General features: G+C 38.7%; 2 protein-coding genes across 5 annotated transcripts in view; one reads left to right on the plus strand and one right to left on the minus strand.

Moving 5' to 3' along the window:
- Positions 1–3,605, plus strand: part of GABRR1 (gamma-aminobutyric acid type A receptor subunit rho1) — a 30,233-nt gene extending 26,628 nt beyond the window's left edge. The window contains exon 10 of the mRNA XM_071443059.1: positions 460–3,605. Coding sequence (XP_071299160.1) covers positions 460–747 — 288 coding nt within the window. The 3' untranslated portion in view covers positions 748–3,605. The remainder of the gene's footprint in view (positions 1–459) is intronic.
- A 2,736-nt stretch (positions 3,606–6,341) lies between these two features.
- The window catches only part of PM20D2 (peptidase M20 domain containing 2), a 41,641-nt gene continuing 24,307 nt past the window's right edge, over positions 6,342–23,675 (minus strand). For 2 of the 4 annotated variants that reach the window (XM_071443080.1, XM_071443072.1), the window contains 6 exons: positions 23,518–23,666; positions 19,819–19,961; positions 16,648–16,802; positions 14,139–14,274; positions 9,422–9,529; positions 6,342–8,491 (listed from right to left, as the gene is read on the minus strand). In XM_071443080.1, the coding sequence (XP_071299181.1) occupies positions 8,289–8,491; positions 9,422–9,529; positions 14,139–14,274; positions 16,648–16,802; positions 19,819–19,961; positions 23,518–23,666 (894 nt within the window). In that variant the 3' untranslated portion in view covers positions 6,342–8,288. Of the gene's footprint in view, positions 8,492–9,421; positions 9,530–10,728; positions 12,453–14,138; positions 14,275–16,647; positions 16,803–19,818; positions 19,962–23,517; positions 23,667–23,675 lie in introns of those variants that run through there. The other 2 variants (XR_011681653.1, XM_071443088.1) reach the window with 2 other exon arrangements.

Raw genomic sequence — 23,675 nt, forward strand, 5'->3', positions numbered from 1 at the left:
CTGTGCACAGTCTAAACTTATACACAGGTCCCAATTTTCCCACTCTGCCCTTGTTACATCAAATTTAAACTAAAATTTCAGCCCAAGGGAGTTTCTCTCCTGCCCCAAATGAGGCAGGCTTCATTCTTTCTTGTGGTTTCCCTCTGTCTTCCTCTGATTTTCTCAGCTACAAGGCACAGTTCCAACCTTTATTTGCACCCTGGTACCTGTGCTTAAACCAAAGAAACTTTTCCACAGACAGCCCTGCTCCCTCCCTGACTGTACCTGTGCCTCACAGACATGGAAGTGGAGATGGAAAAAGCTCCTGCCCAGCTCCATCATTTTGTTCTCCCTTTTGCATCCCAGCAGCCTGAATCCCCCAGGCCTTTCCCCACCTCTGTGGGATGGGAGGAGGAAAGGGATGTCTGTGAGTGTGTGGACACAGCTCAAACCCTTGCTGCCCCCTGTCTGTGCCCACAGCCTGCCTGTGCCTGCAGCCTACCTCAGCCCCGGGCCATGATGGTGGACGGCAGCTACAACGACGGGGACGTGAACGAGCTGGGGCACTTCATGTCCGAGGATGGGGACAAGCAGGAGCGCATGATGGTGCAGCTGGCACTGGGCTCGGAGAGGGGCTCGGCCAGGAGGAAAAACCAGAGATACGTCAGCATGCGCATCGACACCCATGCCATCGACAAGTACTCCAGGATAATATTCCCTGGGGCATACATTCTATTTAATTTGATATACTGGTCCATTTTTTCATAGATTCGTAACTTTAGTCACAGAACATTGTGACATGAAATGAAAGTACAATCTCATAGGCAAAGAGAAAGAAAGTAGGGAATGGTTTTATTTGGAAGGAAGATTGAATTTTTCCAGGATTAATTTTTTTTTTTTTTTTATTAGAGGCAATTCACATGTGGCATAAATAATTGTGGAAGTTTCACATGTCAGTAAAATATAGGATACACAATCTAAAATTTTATACTTATTTAAAGATGTGCTATGTTCCTTCTTGTGCCTCACAGGCCACTGTAAACTATTTTAACAAGCGACTATAATTGCCAGTTGCTTATATATGGTGCATCCTCCATTTTGTGCCCCCAAAATCCTAATTCTCTGAGTACCTGAGTGCATGCATCTCTCAGCTCAGCAGACTGACCACATTCAATACCAATAAATACAAGAATATGCAAATACTTGCATGTTTGCAGGATGAGGTCAGAAATGGTAATTACAAACACAAAATATCCAGTACTGGGAAACACTTTGGCAAGGTTATTGATGGCTACAACTTTCACAGCTTAATGCATGACTCAATAGCAGGACTGACAGGTCCACATAGCAATACTTTCAGAATTGTACTTTGTCTTAATAGTATTTAAAACACGGAAATATTTCCAAACTGTCTTGACTAAGAGTTTTAAAATACGACTTGCAATGTTCATTTAACAAGGAATGAACAAAAGCCAGACTTCCTGTAATACTTAACCAAATCCTCTGGGAAACACAGGGGCTCTCCTTGGATCTGCTTATTTGGGTCATTGGTAGCTTTGCTCTTGAGATTCTTGGGAATGGGTTTCTCTGCAAAATGATCCAGTGAAGACAATTTGTTGTCTATGAAAAAAACCCCAAACTACTTCAGGAGAAGCCTCTTTCCTTTGATATAGTCTGGGTATTGCCAGCCTGTATAAGCCTGAAAACCTGTTGCAGCCTGCAATGCCAGCAGTAGTTGTAACTCGCTTTCAGGAAAATCCAGGTTCATCTGTTTGTAGTAAAAGCATAACAGAAAGGTGCTCAACAGCTGACAAAGCAGTAGTAAGGACTTTACAAGAGATACCATGCCAAAACCTTTGGAATAAAGTAAGCAAACAGCTTCCACCATAAGACAGCAGCTCCACTGCAGACACAGATACAACTGACAGAATCTGCTTTCATGCTGCATGGCCCCCCAGCATCCTGCAGCCCACCATGCCCTCAGAGAAGGCTCAGCACCTTGCAAGGCAGAGCAAGGGGACACAGCTGCAGCTGGGGGCAGTTGGCACTGCTTAAGTCCCAACTCTCCAACACAGTGTCTGCAGAGCAGCCTGTCAGTGTGAATATACTCCATATGGAAAAGGCAGAATCTGTAATACAGAAGTGATAAAACAGTTCAGAAAGACAAGAATCAGTTGAATGGAATCAGGGGCCTTTACAACACCAGCAGCACCAAAGGTGTCTCAGAATTGTGATCATTCAGTTTTTCTGCTGCTACATGATATACACCTGTGTTCACAAAGCTACCTGAGGGTTTGCATTCACAGGACTTCAAACACCACATGCTTTTGCACATAATTGCAGAATTCATTACTGCCTGCACAGCAGATACTCTAGTGTTTTACAGGTGGAGCTGCTCTGAGCATCAGACCAAAGCAGTTGTGACTCCAAAAGGAGAGTGAATCTTCTTACATGACACCTGCCCTGGCCTGCCTGTTCTGTCACTCTACCATCAGGTGTGTGACACAGTCATTGCAGTTGTTTGAACACTGCTGGTTGTTTTTATTTCTTATGTAAATAAATGTTACATAAACATACTCAGCATTTCTTACAACTGCTAAAATTGTGACCTGAAAAACTCCCTACACTCATCTCACACAGCCTACACTCCATAGGTAAGGCAGTAAAATCACAAAGGCTAAAAATTATCAAAACCACACCCACCCATAAGATAGTTCTGCTACTTATTTCTACAGAGATTTTTTTACATGCACATGTACTATCATACCTTGTTTTATCAAGTCCCCTTCATAGAATATTAGTCTCCTGTAAGTTTTTACAAGAGATTTAAAAAATGCCTTTTTTTTTAACCTGTAAACATTTCAGTCAAATTAAAGTAGAAAGGTCACTCTGGTAAAAGCAGATAAAAGGTTGACTTCCAGATTTGCCCACTCTACATTATTCTTTATTCCTTATTCTGATGACAACTTTCCCTGCAAATAGATTTCTTGGGCAAACTTGCACAGGAATGTATTTAGATTCTCAGTATTGCAAGAACCCATTTACTTCTACAACTTAAGAATAGCATGAACAAGAGTGCCAGATTTTATAGTAAGCTCTTCAGCTCCATAAGAAGCTTAATGTTCTGTAGTTTTCTGCAGTATGGTACATTCCTTTATAGACTCATTAATCTCATACTACATACATTATTTGGCATCTGATCAGTATATTAAAGGAGATTTTGAAGATACAAATGGGAGCTGGATTTTGAATTCACTGGCTTTCAGTGGGAACCTAGTTTCCAACTTCCCATGTGATTTTTCAAAATTTCCCTTCCAGCACAACCCCCTAAACTGATTCCCCAACCTCAGTGTTTGGATTTACACTATTAATTTACTTGTGTTTTATTTGGGAAACTCTAGTGCCTTTTCAGTCTTATATAAATGTGTATATACATGTACTCTATAACTACAGGATATGTCATATACAGTCAGTGTTTGCTATCAGCAACTGTACTCATTAAACATATTTACATATGCACTTTTTTGGCTTTTAACCTTTCACTGTATAGGTTTTGTATCAATCATTAACAATCTGCTCCTTTCCACTTCTACAATAAATCAGAGAGGTTTGTTTGCTTTTGTTTATTTCTAGAAACACTGAAAATCACAATAAAACTTCACATTTGTACAGCATCATGTGTTTTCTACCTTCAAAAGCATGATCTCCATGAGTTTATACAGGGAGAACTCAGGACCTGATCCAGATGAATACCAAATGCATCCTTAAATCTGGTTATGCAGGTAGGGCTGGAGAGTCCCAGAGTTTCACAGCAGGGCTCTGATAAGAAGCCTGGATGCAAACTCCAGATCACCACGATGATGACACTCAGCTTTCCATCTCACACAGCAACTGAGCGTTACCATCCTTGCTCTCCTTGCTTTGGGTGATACTCTGCAGTTTCTCTGAGATGAACCCAAAGCCCAGCCAGGAATGAGGCTGTGTACAGAAGGCAGGTCTGTGTGTATTGTGGATGGACACAGGGTCTGCCTGGGAGCACTTCTAGCTTTGGAGGCTGAAGCCTTTGGTAGTCTTTAAGGATCATGATAATTACTGATAGGGTGAAGCAGCAAGGAGGCAAACTTCAGTCTGCAACTGAGAAGCTGCAGATACCCCATCCCTGGGAGTGTTCAAGGCCAGGTTGGAGTACGAAAAGAAATGGTATTATTCTAGGAGTGGTGAGAAGGCATGAATAACTAGATGATCTTTTAATCTCCCTTCCAACCCAAACCATTCTGTGATTCTCTGAAACTCTTGAGCTGTTATAACAATAGCCAGTGAATAACGACAGGCACAGCACCTCAAAGTTTCAGTGGCAAAAAGCCCCACTTGAAAGTTACAGCCCATTTTTATACAGTTTTCAAAGTAATTCTGTTTTATTCTAATTGGTTAGTAACGTTCTTGCCACTCAATTCATTAGTTAGAAGGTGCTTGTGTGTGCTAAGACTCTCTTTACACAAGTGTTTACATATTTTCTTCACAGATTCTCATGGGATAGACTTTTTATTTCTCACAGGTGCAACCCATTTTTCTCACAAGGACAGATTGTTATGCAAAATGATTTTCATTCCTAGAATTCTTTCTCATGGGAACTGAACAGGCTAGTTGTTAATTCAGCTGAGGAAGGCCTGATTTTATAAGGCCTTCCTTTCTTTTATAAGGCTTTACCTGTATGCAGCATAAACAAGAGTACCATATTCTTACACTATCCTCAACTATGTGGACTTCATTAGGACTGAAGCATTGGGCTTCTTGCTTTATTTTTAAATAAGGACATTAGATGCAGTTGTAGCTTGAGAAAAATCCTCAGTGAGTTTGTCAGATACTTCTGGCTTCCATTAGTGCCTAGAGGAATCTAAACCAGCAGCAATCTTACCCAACTTTGGCTTAGTATAGTCTGGGCATGAGCACTTATGCAGGATGCACTTTTGCTCCCTAGTAAGTACAAAATGTGGGTGGCAGCAGCAGTCAATGAAACAGTCTGATGGACAAAGGCTCTGTGGAGGGCTGCTACCTCAGGGCAAGGAAATTGCAAACCTCAGGGGAAAAAGGAAATAATGTGGACTGACTTTTTCTTTGTTATTTCAAAATTACTTATTCCTAAACATTTTGCTCTAAATAAAAGTCTGTTTTCAGGAATGCTGTTAGCAAGTTATGAGATCACTCAGTGAATACTAGAGAGACTTCAACAGCTAACGTGTCATGACTCTTCCTCAGAGGAACACAGTCCTGCTCCTTGTGACTGCAATGGGAGCAGGTACAGAGCATTCACAGTAGGGAGAAGCAATTACAGAAATAAGATTCACAAGAACATAAAACTGCATCCCATTTATGGTTTGAAGAGACTGCTGGGCTCTTCTGCACCAGGAACACAGCAGGTTGCAAGTTCTCACCTTCAAATCTTTTCATAAAAAATAAACCCATCATATTTCATCTTTTATTTTTTGTTTTGCTTTGTATCTTTTACTAAGGTCCTAAGACAGATACTAAATAAGGAAATACAGTAGTTTGGTAGGCTGGCAGAGGCTTTAAGTTCTTCACAACATCTGGACATCATCACCTCATCCTTTCACAGCTGTCATTTGCCATCAGCAGTTCAGAATAATTTCAGGCATTACAGTCCATTACCCACAATTTTGATTCATTACTGAGAATACTATTCCTGACAAATATCCCAATACTCTTAAATTACAAACAGCTTGGGGAAGACTGCAGTTAGGGCAACTTAAGAAGCATATTGGATATTTTCATATATGCGTGATTTCTGAGCATGACTGAAAATCAAAGTTTTATTCCCACAGGAACTAAAATTTTCCCACACATAGTATCACTATGATAGTAAAATTGCAAGGTTAAATCCCAGACTGCTTTAGTTCAGGACCTCAAGAATGAACATTCTGAGACAAACTAGAATTAGCTCACATGGGGAATTGAGAAAGGAGGCTGAACGAGGATTCAAGGATTTGGAAAATGAAGCCAAGATCACCTGACCTAGTGTTGGTGATAATCCCACTTCAAACTGGAGCTAGACCAGCTTTAGCCTAACATAGACACTTCACAAGCTCACATTATTCTATCAATTCCAACATGTTTTAACAGTTAAAACAGCCATAGGATAATAAAGACTAACATTAAATGTGGGGCATTTGGAAAGCATTAACCCTCACAAATGCAGACCAAAATGCAAAGCTTAAACCACCCTCAATCTTACATATTGGTAACAAACTAGGGGGGAAAAAGAAAAAAATCAAACATGCTACTCAAAATCATCCCAATAGTAAGCAAAGGACAAGCATTCCAATGTTAAGCAAAGGACAAGAAAATTCAATCACAATTAAATTCCTTTATTAATATCAACTCATCTTTAATCAGTACTTCAACTCCATTTTTATTCCAGCAATGATTACAACAAAATGAAGACATACTTTTAGTTCAGAGAAGTTTAATTAACTGATCTTGGATATGATGCAGCTAAGAAGTCTGAACAAAGAGAACTGAGGAGGCTTTAATGCACATCAGCTTGTAGGAAACATAACACAGCATGTGCTATCTATGTGGGATCCAAACACTCCATCTTAAAAACAGCAAAGCAAGGAGTTAAGCAGTTCTTGCAGGAGGAAATAAAACACCACATGTGCTAAGGAAATCAATGCACTAGCCTGTTAACCCAGTAGATCTTAATGAATTACAATTGTGTCTGAGAATGAGCAAGGCAGACTGTAAATTAAAAGTTAAGGACAAAGTTCCTCTAACAAACCTTAGAACAAATTTCAGATGGATTTAGTATTTAACTTACTATCCTGGACACATCTATAGCTCAGAGTCCCAACTTCACCTGTTTCTCACATCCATCTATGAAAACCCTTTGCCAATGAAAGCAAGGATACTGGTGTAAAATTGAAGTGAATATAGAAATAAATGAACTATAAATGCTGAACAGAATTTTAGAGTTTACCATTTAGAGACTGTTTAAAATATATATATATATATATATATATATATATATATATATATATTTCTGAAAGTCAGTTATTCTGACTTCCTGAGGAACACAACAGCCTGCCTGCCTGCCTTCCTTTCTGAAGCTTACAGTAGTACCTGTGCTTAGGAAAACATTAATCAGGAAGTTGCTTTCTCACTCCATCTGTCCACTGACTTCTTTTCTGTGTACTCACAAAATCCTTTAACAAGTGATTCAAAAGACATCCTAACATGTTTGGGTACACAAAACACCACCTAACTAAAACTGCAGTATCAATGTCCTTGAGAAGCAAAATAACAAAGATTAAATGGACTAACCATACAACACACAGAAAGGACAACTGTCAAGACTTTACAGATCTGCTGCTTAGGACACGGGAACAAACAGGTTAAAAAAGCCAGCAGTCCTCCCTGCAAGCTCCTCTGAGATTACTAGAGGGACTTGCACACAACCATTTATTGCTTCATGGCACCACACTTGTAGCTTTGTCACAAAGATTTCCACTGGTTTAGATTAATTTGTACACCTCCTTCAGATCAGCAGTTAAGCTAATGCAACACCTTGTGTGGACACCTGTATTGCCTCAGAGCAGAATTTTTCTTGTAGTAGTTTAAATGTGTTGATTTAATCAAATAAACATTTAGCTGTTTTCCAATTTTGTGATCCATGACTTCTCCACAACACCTCCAAAATTTGCTAGGAGGAAAATCAACAAGTTTGAGGACAATCAAGCTTTACAGATTGCACTCCTATACAAACAGTCCTCTTCCATTGCTGGAAGCTACTATTATCAAAACCAAGTATATTTCCAAACATAGCCCCTTCTCTCCAGTGAAACCAGCTCATTTTTTAAGTCTCCATCCTGTCCCAAGAAAAGTGACCAGAAATTTCATAAAAGCTTCACAGATCAGATTCAGCATATGATCACTGAATGAAAAGTGCTTATTTTAGAACAGAAAAATAGCATACTTCCTCTATAAGGAATATTAATATAGCACTACATAGAAAATCACTGACAAGGGATCTAAACACTATAATTTATTCAACACTGCAAATTAAAGAGAACATATTTGAGATCTCTGTATGAAAATCATCACTCTAGTGAAGACAAACATTACAGCTAGATGTAATTTCACATTTTTTGAAAGCAATTATACTGTTTACTTCTCCTGAAGTCCAAATTAAATAAAATCGTAATTTCTTCAGCTATGTATTTATCCAGCCCCTATTGGGATTTAAATACAGCATCTCCATTAAGTCAGTGCTACTGAGAATGCTTTAATCAAGTTTAGTGTGATGCACATGCTCCTTCACCAACACCAGATTCTTTTTTAGGTTCTACTGGATTTGTTTGTTCCTCTTCTTTCAGCTTCACTTCTCTGAAGTCCTCCCTGACTTCTTCTAACAGACCTGGCTTGAAAATGACATCCAGTGCTGTCATTGCCAAAGCCTTTGCTGTGCGCAAGGCGTAGAACTGAGCAGTCTGTGACCCTGCAGAAAAAAATGTAAGGGGAATTTCAGGTTAGGTTACCAATATTAAACCACTTGCTTGCTGCACAAGGGATATTTTAGAAAGTAAAATTACAAGTTTCAGCTGCAAGAACATTTTCTTTAAAAATCTACTTGAAGTAAATGAAGTAAACCTACTTTCCCATGCCTCAAAACATTTTTTTCTTTTGCAATTACTTAATTTTCTGCTACTGACATAAACAACTAAGACTGAGAACAGGAAAGTTGAGTGTTCACATTATGCTCTTCAGAAAATGTGGAATTTTATAAGCTAGCACTGCTACATTTCCTCTATTTTAGGAGAAAAAATGACTTCTCTTTCAGCTCATGTTTAGAAATTCTTCCAAATATGTTGTTATAGATAATACTTCTAATTTCTTTTTAATCTTTTAGTATGAGGAGTGGTTACCCTACCCATATACATATAACCTCAAACACAAACCAAGAAATTTTACATTTGTTAGCTTTTTCTGCAACTCTACAATTCATGTTGTCGCAGACATCTTTTTATGAAAATCCTTTCTTAGGATTTTTTCTTCCTGAGAAGCTGAGAGGCTCCAGGAACAAAATGTAAACAATGGTTATCTGCTGCTGTGGAATGCAACAGGTGCATCTGTGATTGGTCTCGTGTGGATGTTTGGATTTAGTGACCAGGCACAGCAGAGCTGGCTCTCTGTCTCTGTCTGAGCCAGCTGCCTTTGTTATCATTCATTCCATTCTGTTCTATTCTTAGCTTAGCTAGCCCTCTGAGATGAAACTTTTCCTTCTATTCTTTAGTATAGTCTTAATATATATAATAAAATAATAAATCAAGCCTTCTGAACATGGAGTCAACATTTTCGTCTCTTCCCTCATCCTGAAAACCCCTGTGACCACTGTCACATCATGTTAATTGTTTTCACTTCAACTCACCTGCAGCTTCTGTGTACTGCTCAGTATGATTCAATGCATCAGAGCCAATATAAAAATAAGGATGAATCCCAGGGACCACAAATGTAACATTTCCAAAGTCCGTGGAACCTAGAAGCAGCACAGAGATTTTCTTAACAAAAAAGTGTTGGGCAGTTTTGAATGCTGTAAGAAAATGCATGATAGACATTCTCTTCAGCCCATATCTAAAATGGAATATCCTTTGCCCCAAATACTAAAATAAGAACATTTCTAATGAGCCATTATCCATACAAATATATCCTGTCACCAAGGTGATTTTCCCTAACTAGCATCTTCAGGTGCTGCTCTCCAGTGCACTTCTGATCAATGACCAGTTACTGGACTGCAAGGAAGATGTATCAGCATGTTCTTATTCCTTTTACTGCTCATTTTTATCAAGCATCTCCTGACAGTAAGCTGTTAATTCAGAAACAGGAAAGCTGCAAACCTGGGGAGTGTCAGGCATTTCAGCTATTTCCTGTCGCAGACATATTTTTATGAGAAAATCCTTTCTTAGGATTTTTTCTTCCTGAGAAGCTGAGAGGCTCCAGGAACAAAACATAAACAATGGTTATCTGCTGCTGTGGAATGCAACAGGTGCATCTGTGACATCTGTGATTGGTCTCGTGTGGATGTTTGGATTTAGTGACCAGTCACAGCAGAGCTGGCTCTCTGTCTCTGTCTGAGCCAGCTGCCTTTGTTATCATTCATTCCATTCTGTTCTATTCTTAGCTTAGCTAGCCTTCTGAGATGAAACTTTTCCTTCTGTTCTTTAGTATAGTTATAATGTAATATATATCATAAAATAATAAATCAAGCCTTCTGAAATATGTAGTCAGATCTACGTCTCTTCCCTCATCCTGAAAACCCCTGTGAACACTGTCACAATTTCCCTGTTAGAGCCCTTCAGAACTAGGCCAAACAATTCCTGCTTCTCACCAATATGCAAATATTCAGCATTCTGTAGGAGACTAAAGTAGAAACTATTTATCTTTAAACAAAAACAGATCGAGGGTAACTGTTTTTACCCCATGTGTTTTGATTATTCTCAGTTATGGAAATCTCAACAGCACAAGCACCCTTGAAATAAGATCAGAACTAAACTCCAGATAAAATTCTAGGGCTTTGTAGACAAACACCTGATAACAATGTTGCAGATTTCAATGATGATTCTTTCATGCCTATCACTTTCAGGATGTTATCTAGTACCTATCTCACAGCCTTATCTACTGAATGGTATCATCCCAAAGTAGAAGATTCTTCACAGTAAATCATCCAAGAGTCTACAATTACATCCCAAGTGGTTTTGGTTTTATTCTTGTTTTATTTTTTTCCCCAAACAAGCAACCCACTCATTATTTGTTAAAATGACATTTCAAAGCTGGAGAAATCAATGTACCACTTATTGTGAAATCCAGGTACCAGAAGAACCATTGTTTTTTATCAGGGAAAAATAGGGATGACCCACCAAGATCCCAATTAACTTTTTTTGGGGCCAGAGATGGAAGAATTTGTTTCTTTAGCAATGGCGTATGAAATTTAACACATTGAGTAGCCTCTGTATTTGTGATACTTTATGAAAAGAAGATATTGCTTGTGCCTTAAGATTTAGTAATTAAATAATGGAAAAACACAGACTTTACTTGGAAGCCTATAGTTATTGAAAGTGAGTCCACAGAGCCTACATTATGAGGACAAGAGATTGCTTACAGATAAGGGAAACAGCAAAGCTTGTTCAAAAGCATCTCTTCCCATAAATTCAGGATGCATTTGAAGAAAATCCAACTCTTGGCACAGCAATAAGTCATTTTGATTTCCAGTAGTCTGCACTACTGATTCCCTCTTTGGTCAATCTGGACAGACAAACCAGAAGTTCTGCACACTCCAGACTAAACCAAGGGTTCTAGACCTGCCTTACTAAGTCCCAATACAAACTGCTGCAAAGACTGTGCTGCACTTTTCCCTACTTCCACTTAGCAAATGAAACATTAGAAATTCCACTGCATCATAGCTCTCAGTCATGTCATTCATCCTAAATTGATATCCATATTCAATGTGCTACACGACATGTTATTTTTGCTGAGTAGAAGACATTTAAATTGGGTATTGACTAGCAACATGGAGAGGAAAAATCCAGGCAGCTTTTAATAAAAATCTAACACCTAAATCTTCCCCTCTATCAGACAAAATGTTACACCCTTTATGGGAATAACATAGAGGTATGTTTAGAACATCAGGTGTTCTAGTAATTTCCATAAAAACGCCTGAAATTGTGTGCTTGCTAGACACATATTGATTGGGATTCTTTCTGGAAGCGTAAGTAATTGCAGTTACCAATGCAATATACATAATCCAGTGCTACCTTCAACAGAGAGATACTGGAGTTCCAGCCTCTCAAAAATATATCCTGAAGCCTCTTCAAGTCACTGCATATTTAACGGAGTCAGTATTACCACAAACACGAACAGAGGGGAAAACACAGAAGATTCCAGGAAATAATTATATACAGTCCCAAGCTTCAAAAGTGGAATTCTCAAATATACTAGACCTTCTTAAGATCTTCTTTATCAGTTTTGCACACAGGAAGCCAATGAACACCATGAATACTACGTTTTGACTAGATTAAGTTATCACAGGTGTGGGTGCCTCCTCAACTAAGCCATGTGTAACTAAGCCATCTGCTTTAGGAGGTTATGGATAAATTTCCTGTAGTAAAGTCCTGCAAACAGTAGGAGGAGAAACAGGTCCTGGCACCTGGTCCAAGCTAGCTCAGTCTCACATGATGTCATACCCCCTGGCTGTGTGCCCAGCAAGCAGAGCCTGTGATCTGAGGTGCTCAGGGAAGCCCTGGTGATGCTTATCTGCCTAGAGTGATACCTGGGAGCAGAGCCACACTAATGCCCATGCAGAGGTGGCAGCGAGTGCGCTCAGCTCTGAACGACTGTTCTGCTGCACAGACATGGAGAAGCAACTGAGCTATCTTCCTCCCCTTTCAACAGAAGAAACTGACAGCCTAAAAGAAAACATTGAAAACCACATGAAAACTAAACAGAAATAGAGGTCTTGAAAAAGATGACACAAAATACTCAATCCCCCCCCCCCCCCCAGAAAAGGGTAGCATACAAAATTTCACTCCTATGGCTCTGGAGACTGTGCTTTGTTATCGCTCCTAAATTCCCACTGCAAAAATTCAGAGGAGAAGCTGTGGAAAGAAAATTCAGCAAACCCTACTAGAGTGTGAAATAAAAAAAGCAATTGCTGAAGCACATTTTGACATTTGACACGCAATTCAAGGACAGGACAGCCATACAGAGAGTTTTGGTTTAAGCAAGTTAATGGTTAACATTGAGCATATCATATAACTTACATATGAAAGCCCTATTGCAGCTGGGTGTCTGTGAAAAGTTCACTTCAAGACCTCTGAACAAAAGCAAAATCACTGATATACATGATCATCAATGGTTTGAAGGAACCAACTAGCAGAGTTCCAGAAAGTTGCACTATAGTGAACATTTTAAGGTTCCTCAGCCTCCTTCTTTGGCTAAACAAGCAAAGCAGTAAATCTTATTTGTATTGAAGAAAGTAGGAAGAAATCTGTCTTAACTTATAATTTGTTTTTAAACACAAGACAATGAACCACTGTTTAATATGAAAGGGAAGTAAGAAACAGAAAAAATCCCATCACCATTAAATACCAAGAATTTCATTAGATACAATGTCTCCCCTACCCACAAAAAGAAATTTGGAGAGCTACTCCTAAACACCAAATCTGTCCAAATTCCAAAGATAATCTGCATTTAATAAGGAGACGACAAGTACCACAATCAAATTAATTAAAATAACTTATTACTGAGAACAGTATCTTCCTTCTAAGATGGAGTAAAAATGTTCATAAATACAGTTAAAATCAGTAGTGAAGGCTCAAAGTATGAGCAGCAGTTGAGACTTGAACAGAGCTCCTGTAGGAAGATTCTGAAAAAGAAAGTGTTAAGGATAACAAGAAACCCACTTAAGCATTCAAGAATTCCCATTGCTGTTACAGCTCAGAGACTAAAAAAGTTAAATTGTTTAAGACATAGTCAAGACCCAAAAGTGAACACCTACTTGAAGAGCACCCTTTGGAAAATTAATTTGTTGAACTCATGAACTAAAATTAGGGGCATGTAATTACTTGTTAATGAAAAGATTAAATTAGAGTTAGTGAGATACTTAAACTTCGAGTTATAAACCTCTCCAAAAATTCCCTCTAAAATAATTGCTAGATTCTAGTATATTTGTTTATATGTAAGCTTGGAAAATATTATTAAACAAGATTCCTAAAAACAAAGTCTCATCCCCATTTATAGCAGACCAGGATTCTGTATTTTAAAGCCACAGAATGAGAGACAATTCATTACACATCCTCGTGTTCTCAGAAAGACAGCTCTTAGCTTTCCATCCCTTCCCCCAACCAAATTGCTAATTACTTTGAATATTTTCAGAACTATTATAAGAAGGTGTTTACTGCTTTTCTTGCCTGTTCTTAGCTTCTACAACAAATACAGAAACACAGGCCAGAGATATAAACCTTCTACGTAGCTTTAGCTTTGTAATTTGGCTTTTTCTTCTGTGTTTAACTTAGCTCTAATTTGTTATTTTATACACTTGAAGTTTGATCAACCTAAGCATAAGATACAATGAAAAATGCAGCTGGAGTTACCTGACAAACCATTCAAGATAGCATCTTCTGATATAAAATCTATTCCAAGCTTCTTTCCATTCTCCTTGTAAATTTTCTGCAGGCTCTTATTTGGAAGCACATTGTAGTAATCATTTTCACCACCTTTTATTTCCACCTAGACAAAAACCCCAAATCACTGTAAGTTTTTCTCCAGTGTAAGCCAGCTCAATGCAAACAATCTGAAGGCCAAAAAAAACCCCTACATATCCAGACTTCAAGCCCAAGGCAAAACAGACGTAAGCGCTAAGTTTATTTCAAAAATACAACATTCTGCCAAATATTACCCTCCATCAAAACACAGCTGATGTTCTGTTCAGTTTGCACTAGACAGCCAAATTCCAGAAGAAAGGATTCCAAAATTTTCTCCAAAAACAGGAAAAAAATATTTCCTGTAACAGTGTCTAATGATTTTGCCTGCAGGTACTACTAAACTACACAGAAGTAAACATAGGCTTTTATCAAAGTGCATGTTACCTTTTTTCAGAATGTTTCCAATAACTACAGCCCCATTCATGATATGGCTTCATACAGGTAAGAAATTTGAAAACAAATTGAAAAAAAAAAATCTATCAATGTCAAATTTCAAAAGAGGTCTTAACTTTCATTCTGCATAAAGTGCACTTTCTGAACCTCTTTTCTAGATATAGTGAAGGGGACACGGTAGGAAAACAACATCTAATGTCTCAAGAAGACTATAAAAGTGGCATTCACATACCCCATATCTATTTGTTTTGATGATCACAAACATTCTTTTTACAGCTGAATTAGTCATAAGCTTGTAATTAACAGAGCCAAGTAGAACAATCTATCTTAGCAACATAAAAAGGTAATCATATTGCTTGAACCAGCTAGATGAGACACACTTCCATTTACTAAAAGAAAAACAAATGAGAATGCTAATTGAAAAATCACTCAGTTGCTACATGAGCCTGCTGTTTAATGGGGCAGTGGACCTAATGACCAAGAATATGGGAAAAAAACAGACAGAAGACCCAATACCTGTTTTGCTTGTTTCTACAGGTGAGGTTTGCCATCAAGCCTCCCAGGTCTCTGAGCCTAGCAGCACTATCTGTAGGATAGAAGCATCACCCACAGCAAAACAAAAAGAAATTACAGGACACTTAAAGAATTGAATGTACATGGGATCAGGCAGGACGCACCCAAGGATGCAGAGTAAGAGAAGCAGAAATGCAGTCTGGGAGCCATTATTTTTTTAGTGTTACTGAAACAGAGGGATGTTCCATCTCACTGAACAACACCTAAAGGTCACATCCTCTTGAAGGACCAAAAGGAGGTCCTTGAAAACTACACACTCCTCAGACCATCCTAGCCTCAAGTTCCCAGAGGGGTTACAGAGCAAATAAATCCTCCTAGAACTCATGCCCAGGCTCAAGAATCACAAGGTGATTGTGAACATCCACCACTCAAGATGGAACTCATTTAAGAGCAGATAGTGCATGACCAAGCCTAGCTTTGCATGACAACATGACTGGCTCAGATGACACAAGACATGCAAGCTCCAAGTGCTTTATAATCAGCAGCACAAAATACCACATTGCTGCCTGTTACTTGTAGCACTCATCTGCAACTGAGACTGGTGCCATTAATATTTTAGTATTTTTATTACTGATGGAGACAACCCCTGTGACACCACAGCGGGTGCTGTGCTCATTTGGTTTCTCCTCAAATCAAGACTGGAGCGAGGCCAGGGGAAGGCCACCAAGATGATGAGGTGGAGAACACAATGTACAAGGACAGGCTGAAAGAACTTGATCTGCTGAGCCTTCACAGAACAGAAGGTTAGTGGGGCATCATACTGCTGTCTAGAGTTACCAGATGGGAAGGGTACAGGGAAGGCAGAACCAGACTTCTCAGATGTCAAAGTGATGCAAACAAGAAGCAGCAAAGGAAATCCTGTTGGATACAACAGAATCACAGAGGGTTGATGTGGAAAAGTACCTCTGGAGGTCATCTCATCCAGTTCCCCTGTTCAATCAGGGTCACTTAGAGCTGGTTTCCCAGAACCATACTGAGGCAGCTTTTGAGTATCTCCAAAGATGGAAACACAAAACCTCTGCAGGAAACCTGTGTCAGTGCTCAAGTCATTGCAGCATAAACATTAGGAAAACCCTTGCTCACCACGAGGTGTGTAGAGCACTTTTTGAGAGAGGTGGTAGAATTTCATCCTTGGAAGTATTCAAAAGTTCACATGGCACTCAGCAACCTGCTCTAACTGGTCTTGTTCTGAATGGAGAATTAGACCAGATGACCTCCAGAGGTCTCTCCCAACACATATTCCTCTAGGATTCTGTGGCATTCTACTTATAAACTGAAGCTTTCTTTCAGGACACAAAGCAACAGAACAGCAAAAAATGTAACAGTAATTTAGATTTACTTCAGTTAAACACTATGCAGACAAATAAAGTAAACACTGATTTCCTGTTCTGGTCTGTCTAACAGAAACACATGACAATGAATATGTTCTTACCTTGCATCCTGTGGCCACTGCTGCAGATTTGAAGCAGTTTTCAACCTTCTCTGTCAGAACAGAAAGCTCTTTCCTTGAAGGAGCACGCAAGTAAAACTCTAGTTCAGTGTAAGAAGGAATGATGTTAGGTTTCACACCACCATTTTTTATTACACCTGCAGAAAGGGAAAAGTTGTGTTTTCAGTATTAAATGTAATTGTTTGATCTTCAGCCCTGTCATTAAATTCCCCAGTCAAGAACTAAAAATATATAAACAAAAACAACAAAATGTCAGCTGAACATGAAATACAAAGAATGTAAAAAAGGCAGTATGTGGACAAAGTTTCTTCATCATGTCAGATTACATGTGGAACATGTACATGTCTTTCAGCACAATTTCACAGCATTCTTTGGTTAGACATCTGTTTTACATCCCAGAGTCAAGCCAAACTAGCATTTCTAATTAATTCCCTAAAATTCAATGCATTGGAGTCATAAAGCAATCTGTCTGCCAACAGGGAAAAAAACTGCTATAAGGGATAACTTGGATTCCAACTTTCAAATGTTTCCTCAATTAGAATGTTTCCAACTTATTTTGTGATCTTGAAGAAAATCTGAACAAGTTTCTCAGCAATCCTGGAAAATGTATGTATTGCAGTGCACAGAAAGTTAATTTAGATTGCTCATTTTAATTCTTCAGAAATATTGGAATGTATAATACATGTAGCTTTAGTCACAAGGGCAGTTTGAGCTGAAAGTGCTCCCTCGAGGGAATGTGTGACCAACTACATCTTTTACCATTATGGCATCAAAGGCATTTCCATAAAATACAGTAATATTTGGATATTTTGACAAGAACACATCATAAATCCCAGTTTCACATTAGATGTAACTGCACAGACAGCTAGTTCTTTCCAACAGGGTGTTTCCCTGGCCTTCTACCCTCAATTTCTTTTATGTGGAATTAGATTTGTTTTCTGTAGAACCTGAGAAACTTCTACCTTAAATAGAAATATTGCAGAAGTTACTGATGTGTGTCACTGAGGCCTGAAGACACAGCACTAATTTGTTGTAAACAGACAACAAAATATTTCTTTTGGTGCAGAAAACCCATTAAGATTATGAACTTTGCCTCCAGTCTCAAATACAGTCCAAATAAAAAACAGTGTTAAATTAATCCAGTATCAGTATTTGTCCATAACAATAGGAACAGCTCAGATGAGAGGGACAGACATCACAGGAAAGGAAGCAGTAAGTATTCATGCAAATTTGCATGACACATACCCACAGAAGCTTTCTCAGAACAAGCAGCTTCATGAGTAAACAGTTTTCACTTGTCTTGTCCAGCACAATTGTAAGTGGGACTGGAGAGAGTCTGAATAGGTCTACAGTTAAATTTCAATACAACTGCAATATGGACTGGACAGCAGACCTGAATTACAAGTAGGCTGCCTGCACACTGTTGTAGCACCCAATTTGCCCTTCTGGATGGAAATTTTTTTTTACAACCTGTTTAATACAACTTCTTGAACAGGAAAAAAAAAATCTACATTCCCATTTTTGAGGGGGCAACATATACTGCACTCATAAGCAGGGAAGAAAGATCGTATCAAAATCTCAGATGAACTCACGACAACGATATTTCAGTACATGAAACATTGGTTAGAAATTCTAGACTTTAAGCAATGGAAATTATTTCAGTTTTTGTCAGTGGGGTAACACTACTATTTTTAAGATCATGTAATTCAGCCACTGATCATACAGAAAGTCTACAACATGAGGTCTTCTACCCAATGTTGTAAAGAAAGCATTCCTAAAATTCAATCTTACTCTGGTTGCTTGTCCTTTCCCAGAAGTAATTTAAATACTTCCACTTTGAAAAACCAGGTTTATGGCAGCAGTTGTATTAACGCAGTAATTTCAGTTTTGCTGCTGTTCAGGAAGCATTACCTTAGAAGGCCATACAGTTTACTTAGATTTTTTGCCAGTATTACCCGTGTAACCTTTAGAAAGTACAAAGAAAGTAGTATTTAGGGGTTCAGGCTTAGATTCAACAGAAAACTTAGGCATCTTCAGCCTTAAACCTGCAACACATGGGTTGCAGACACCAAAACTCTTAATTACATGCCTTGTTTTCTACAGAGAAATAGGATAGAGAGGCTGTGCCTGCTGTCTGAAATTCATTTGGGCATGCTGCACAGCAGAACTGCAAATAGCTTCATCTACAGTCAAAAGGATTAGGACTCCATCCAGATATCCTGGACAGAAATGCACACTTGTAGTATATACAGCATAAGCAGCCAAGATACATAATGATCAGCTCAGAACATCTGGAAGGATTTTTAGCTCATAACAAATATTTCAAATAAACAGCTCTACATTCAGAAGTCCTGTAGAATTGGCAAAGTTTCTTAATTTCAACTTGGCAAAAGTTGTGCTGGGTGCAATAAGGAACCCTGGGTTTATAGCTATAGGGCAGCTTCACCTCACCTTTTGAACCTTTCTCACTGTACAGGTAGAAATGCACAATGGTGAAGGAGGACAAATCAAGCTTAATGGTTAACACGTCTTTCTGCAAAATGGCCTTTCTAATCCAAAACCTACAAGATATTAAATATAAGAATACGGGGAACATCTAGTTGATTGGGCTACTAACCAAGGACTATGATCTTCTGCCATCACTTGTTTTTTGTACTTCACCAAATAAATTTCATTCCAGACCACTAGACCCTTAAAATAAATGCTATCTAATTAATGGAATGTCTACTCAAAAAGTGATGCAGTAAGTAATACTTCACTTTTTGGAAGTATTTCATCTTATACCTTTGCAAATCCACACATATTAAGGAGTTCAAGGCCATGTACCAAAATAAACTTTGCACTTTTTTCTTTCTTTTTTCCTGAACTGCAGCTTCAAGACTTAAAATTGATCTAACCTTTACCTAGGCATTGGAGTCCCCTTTCAAATCTGACCTCTCAGACTATTTTGAGCAGTTAGTCCTGGACACTGACATGATTGTTAAAAATTGCAGACACACCATTTAAATGAAATGGTGCTGTTTCATAATATTTGAAGTGACTAAACTAATTTAGTGCTTTAGTACAATACTTTGGAATGTGTGATATTCTATATTAGTACTTCAGCAGCCTAAACTCTAACTTGCTGGATATTAGTTTTAAGAAAGATCTCACCATGAACTCTCCAGGTTGGTTTCATCTGCTGTCTTAAAACAGACAGATTGTTGTAGGCAAGAACAGCAGCATCTAATGCATTAACTCCTTCCCAAGGATAAGCAGCAGCATGAGAAGCTTTTCCATAGTATTTCACAGTCACACTAGGAAATAAAAAGCATTGCTTATTTGTTTCTCATTCACTGAAAAAAAAAATCTTTGAAATGAAAAACATCCTTCTGTTCCCACAAATATAAGTTATTTAAATTTTGGTCAGCATAACACCAAACAATTTACCTGGCACTAGACTGTTGCATAGATAAACTATCTTTGAGTACAAATAAACAGTGAAAGACTTCTAGAAAACCAGCAAAATGGAATGATACCAAGAGCCAGTCAGGCAAGGGAGTTACTGGTAACATCATTATATAGCCTTTTCCTGAAGAGTACACATTTCACATATTAATAAAATTTCTCCACTGCTTTTTTTATACTGCCTGACTTCTGAGACTTAAAGTTAAAAACACTCTTCTCAGAGAATAACAAACCCTTTTCTCTGATTCAAAATTGGAAGTTGAGTGTCCTAATTCTTGTCAAACAAACTGTGTACAGTACGTAAGATAGCAAAAGCACGTAAGACCACATATAACCCCTGTCTAAATAGCAAAAGTGAAGTTTTATGAGTATGGAAAAGCACAGCCTATTGTAAAATACACATTATTATGCTACAGCAAGGATGTTCTCTTGCACCCTTCTAAAAAGGTGGTAGAAAGGCTTGCAACAAGGAGGAAATCTAATGCAAAGGCAACCCTCAACTTCACAGAGTCATAAAATATTGCACCTTAACATATCCAGTAAAAATTAATGCTAATATTAGCCTTACAAAATAACTTAGCATTTTAGACTGTTTATGAGAACTGTTTACAAAAGAGGAAAACATTAAATACTGACATCTCATATGAGGTCTCACTATTTATAAAACACACAAAACAATCTGTACTCCATATCCACTCCTTTATAGAAAAAACTCAATCTTCAAGCGTTCCTCCCACCCCAAGACACACAATCTGTCTCTTATCCAGCCATCACCAGCCTAACTTGCTTGTCCCTCTGTCTTGCACAAATGCCAACTCAACCAGTTATCCTGAAGTGACCCCTTGTGCTCAGAACCATGCCACAGCTGCAAGTTAACACCAGCACTTACATTCTGGAAGGAAAAGAGGGACACAATGCAGTGTACTGTTGCAACAGGAAACATCTCTTACTACTCCTGCAATCCAAATTAGGCTTGCCTTTTTCTATCCCCACTGATCTTCCAAGACAATCACAGAACCCATTCTTTAGACTAGGAGTTTTATTCAAAATTTGTTATCATTAAGAAATGTAAGAAACTTGTCCATTAATATCCCAAGTATTAAACTGCAACCCCTCAAATCAACTCACAAAGATCCCTGGACATTCTCAAAAAAATAGAAACAAGGCAAAGTACAGCAAAAAAGTCATGCTGCAGTATTCTCTTCGAGAAGGAACATGTGTTTCTTATTAAAAAAAGTTCTTTCAGCATTCCTTTACTTGTACTTCTTTTGCTACACAAATGTCACAGACACTTAGAAAAACCCAACAGATTTTGCAGAATAACAACACCCTAAGCCAGTTTAAGAATACCAGCAGAAGAATGTGGATCCTGTTTGTCCAATAATAAATAGGCTGATTAAGTGAAAGGTAATTGAGTAAGAATCAGCAAACTTTGGCATGTATCCACCAGTTATCCCAATGTTAATCTTATTTCAGGCACAAGCCAGTTTTCAGAATTGCAGACACAGAAATACTAGCAACTTAGTAATCACCAGTCCTTAAACTCCCGGCAAACAACCAAAGACCAATTAAAATTAGAAAAGCTGTCTTTCTACCTTTGAAACCTCATAATTACATAAAATATGACAAACTCAGTATTTCAAGCTTTTGGAGGTAATAAGTTGTTTCACTCAGCACTTCCAATTCATGCCTCGTCCACATTCAAAAGTTTAAAGGCTATCTAGGACTTGCATCCTATTGCAGACCCTCACCTCTGAAGAGAGATTTCCTAATCTTATTGTATCAAACTCAAAAGGTTATTGCAAGCAGAAAGACAAAACTATCATTGAAAACTACATCTTGAAGATTATAATATAGTCTTAAGGTAAAGCAAAGGCAAGTTGGGCTAAGTCTTGAAGGAGGGTACAACAACCAGTTAAGACTCTTTAGACACCCGAGGAAGGAAAGTAGGAGAGAACTGGCCAGGTGATGAAAACTAACCCTGTTTTACCATGTAACTTGGCATTTACCAAAGTAAATTATCCACTGGAAACAACCCTGGTAAAAGCAAAATGGTCAGTAAAATCAAGCATATCAGAGCTAGACAATAGCACAACCAATCTGAAAAGAGTTTCCAGTACAAGTCATAAATGACTGGAAAATTACTTATTTAAATAATTCAGAATTTAGTCTGAAACAGTCAAATGTAATACTTGTAAAAGCTTTTGCACTGGAGGGAGTTTACTAGTGGAGTCTCTGCAAGGTAAGACCCTCCGGGATCAGGAATCACATAATAGAAGAATGTGACATAAAACATAGGAAAAAAACCTGCTGGCAGACTACTGCTGGGACACTGTGGAAACAGACATTTACAACACCAAAGGAAGAACAGCACGGCCTTGCAGACTGGCAGAGCAAGAAAAGAATGAAGCTCCAAAGCACTTTTTAAAAATCTTGTACTTAAAGACCAAACATTTGCCTAGGAGTTGATTGCTTGAAAATGACTGAAGAGGAAGTCTCAAACATGCCACCTGTCTCCAAAATTTTAAGGAAACACTATGGTCCCTGCAGCAGCTAAGTAAGACCCTAAGGCAATGTACCTCGTGTAGAGTGTACAATTTTGGGGATGCACATCCATGTACTTTAAGGCCAGTCAAGTGACTCCAAGCACAAGTGAGCCAGTGCTGTCTCTGAACATCAGGGCCAGTCAGAAGAAGACAAGGTGTAATTTTCAAAGAGTTATGTGGCTGACAGAAAAGGCAGCTGTGTGAGAGTAGGACTGTTGTCCATCCTTACACTGGGGGCAAACATAAAGGAAAGACAGGTACTACTATGGATCAAAACCAAAAAGTTGATGTGAGAGTTAATACACACAACATGGCTCTGAACTAAATTTAGTGTGGAAGTTACTACAGATCCAAACTTCAGTCAGACTTAGCTGGCCAGTTATTTTCAAAAGGAGGAAGGCAAACCTGAAACACCTTCCAAACTGATTAAAAATCCATAGAGGACCACATGACTGGCATCCAGGAAAGCATAAAACAATGACCATTGAGATCATTGAGATACAGTTGTATCTTTAAATTGTGCTTCAACAGACGGCATCATTACAAGAATGCTTAAAAGAAACGCCTAGAAACATCACAACAAAAGATGGATTTTTGGGATACATGGAAGATTATCTCAGATCAGCCAGGGATTTGAGCACTGAGCTCAAATTTAGGCTGAACACAGCTCTTTAAAAGAATGGCTCCGGGTGCCATTCCCTAACACTAACCTGGCTCCTCAGATGAGAGCAAACACTTTTGTCTGATGGGCACCTGCAAGGCTCCGGGTTCAGCCACTGCTAAAGCAGGTCCCCTTCCCAGGAACGGGACAAAAAGCTAATAACAAACCATGTCTTTCCACCTGAACCCACCCACTCACTCATGCTCGGCCACGTCGGGCAGGTAAGCAGCGTTTTCTTGCGAGGGGTGCGCCATGAAAACCACATCCAGGCCATCGAACGCTCCAGCCTTGATGAGGTCTATTTTGCCTCCTCCTTGCTCTTCCGCGGGGGTCCCCAGCACCGTGATCTGCAGCAC

This window comes from Agelaius tricolor, unplaced genomic scaffold, assembly GCF_023055355.1.
Source record: "Agelaius tricolor isolate 1412-34295 unplaced genomic scaffold, bAgeTri1.0.p SCAF_1, whole genome shotgun sequence".
Taxonomy (NCBI): Eukaryota; Metazoa; Chordata; class Aves; order Passeriformes; family Icteridae; genus Agelaius; species Agelaius tricolor.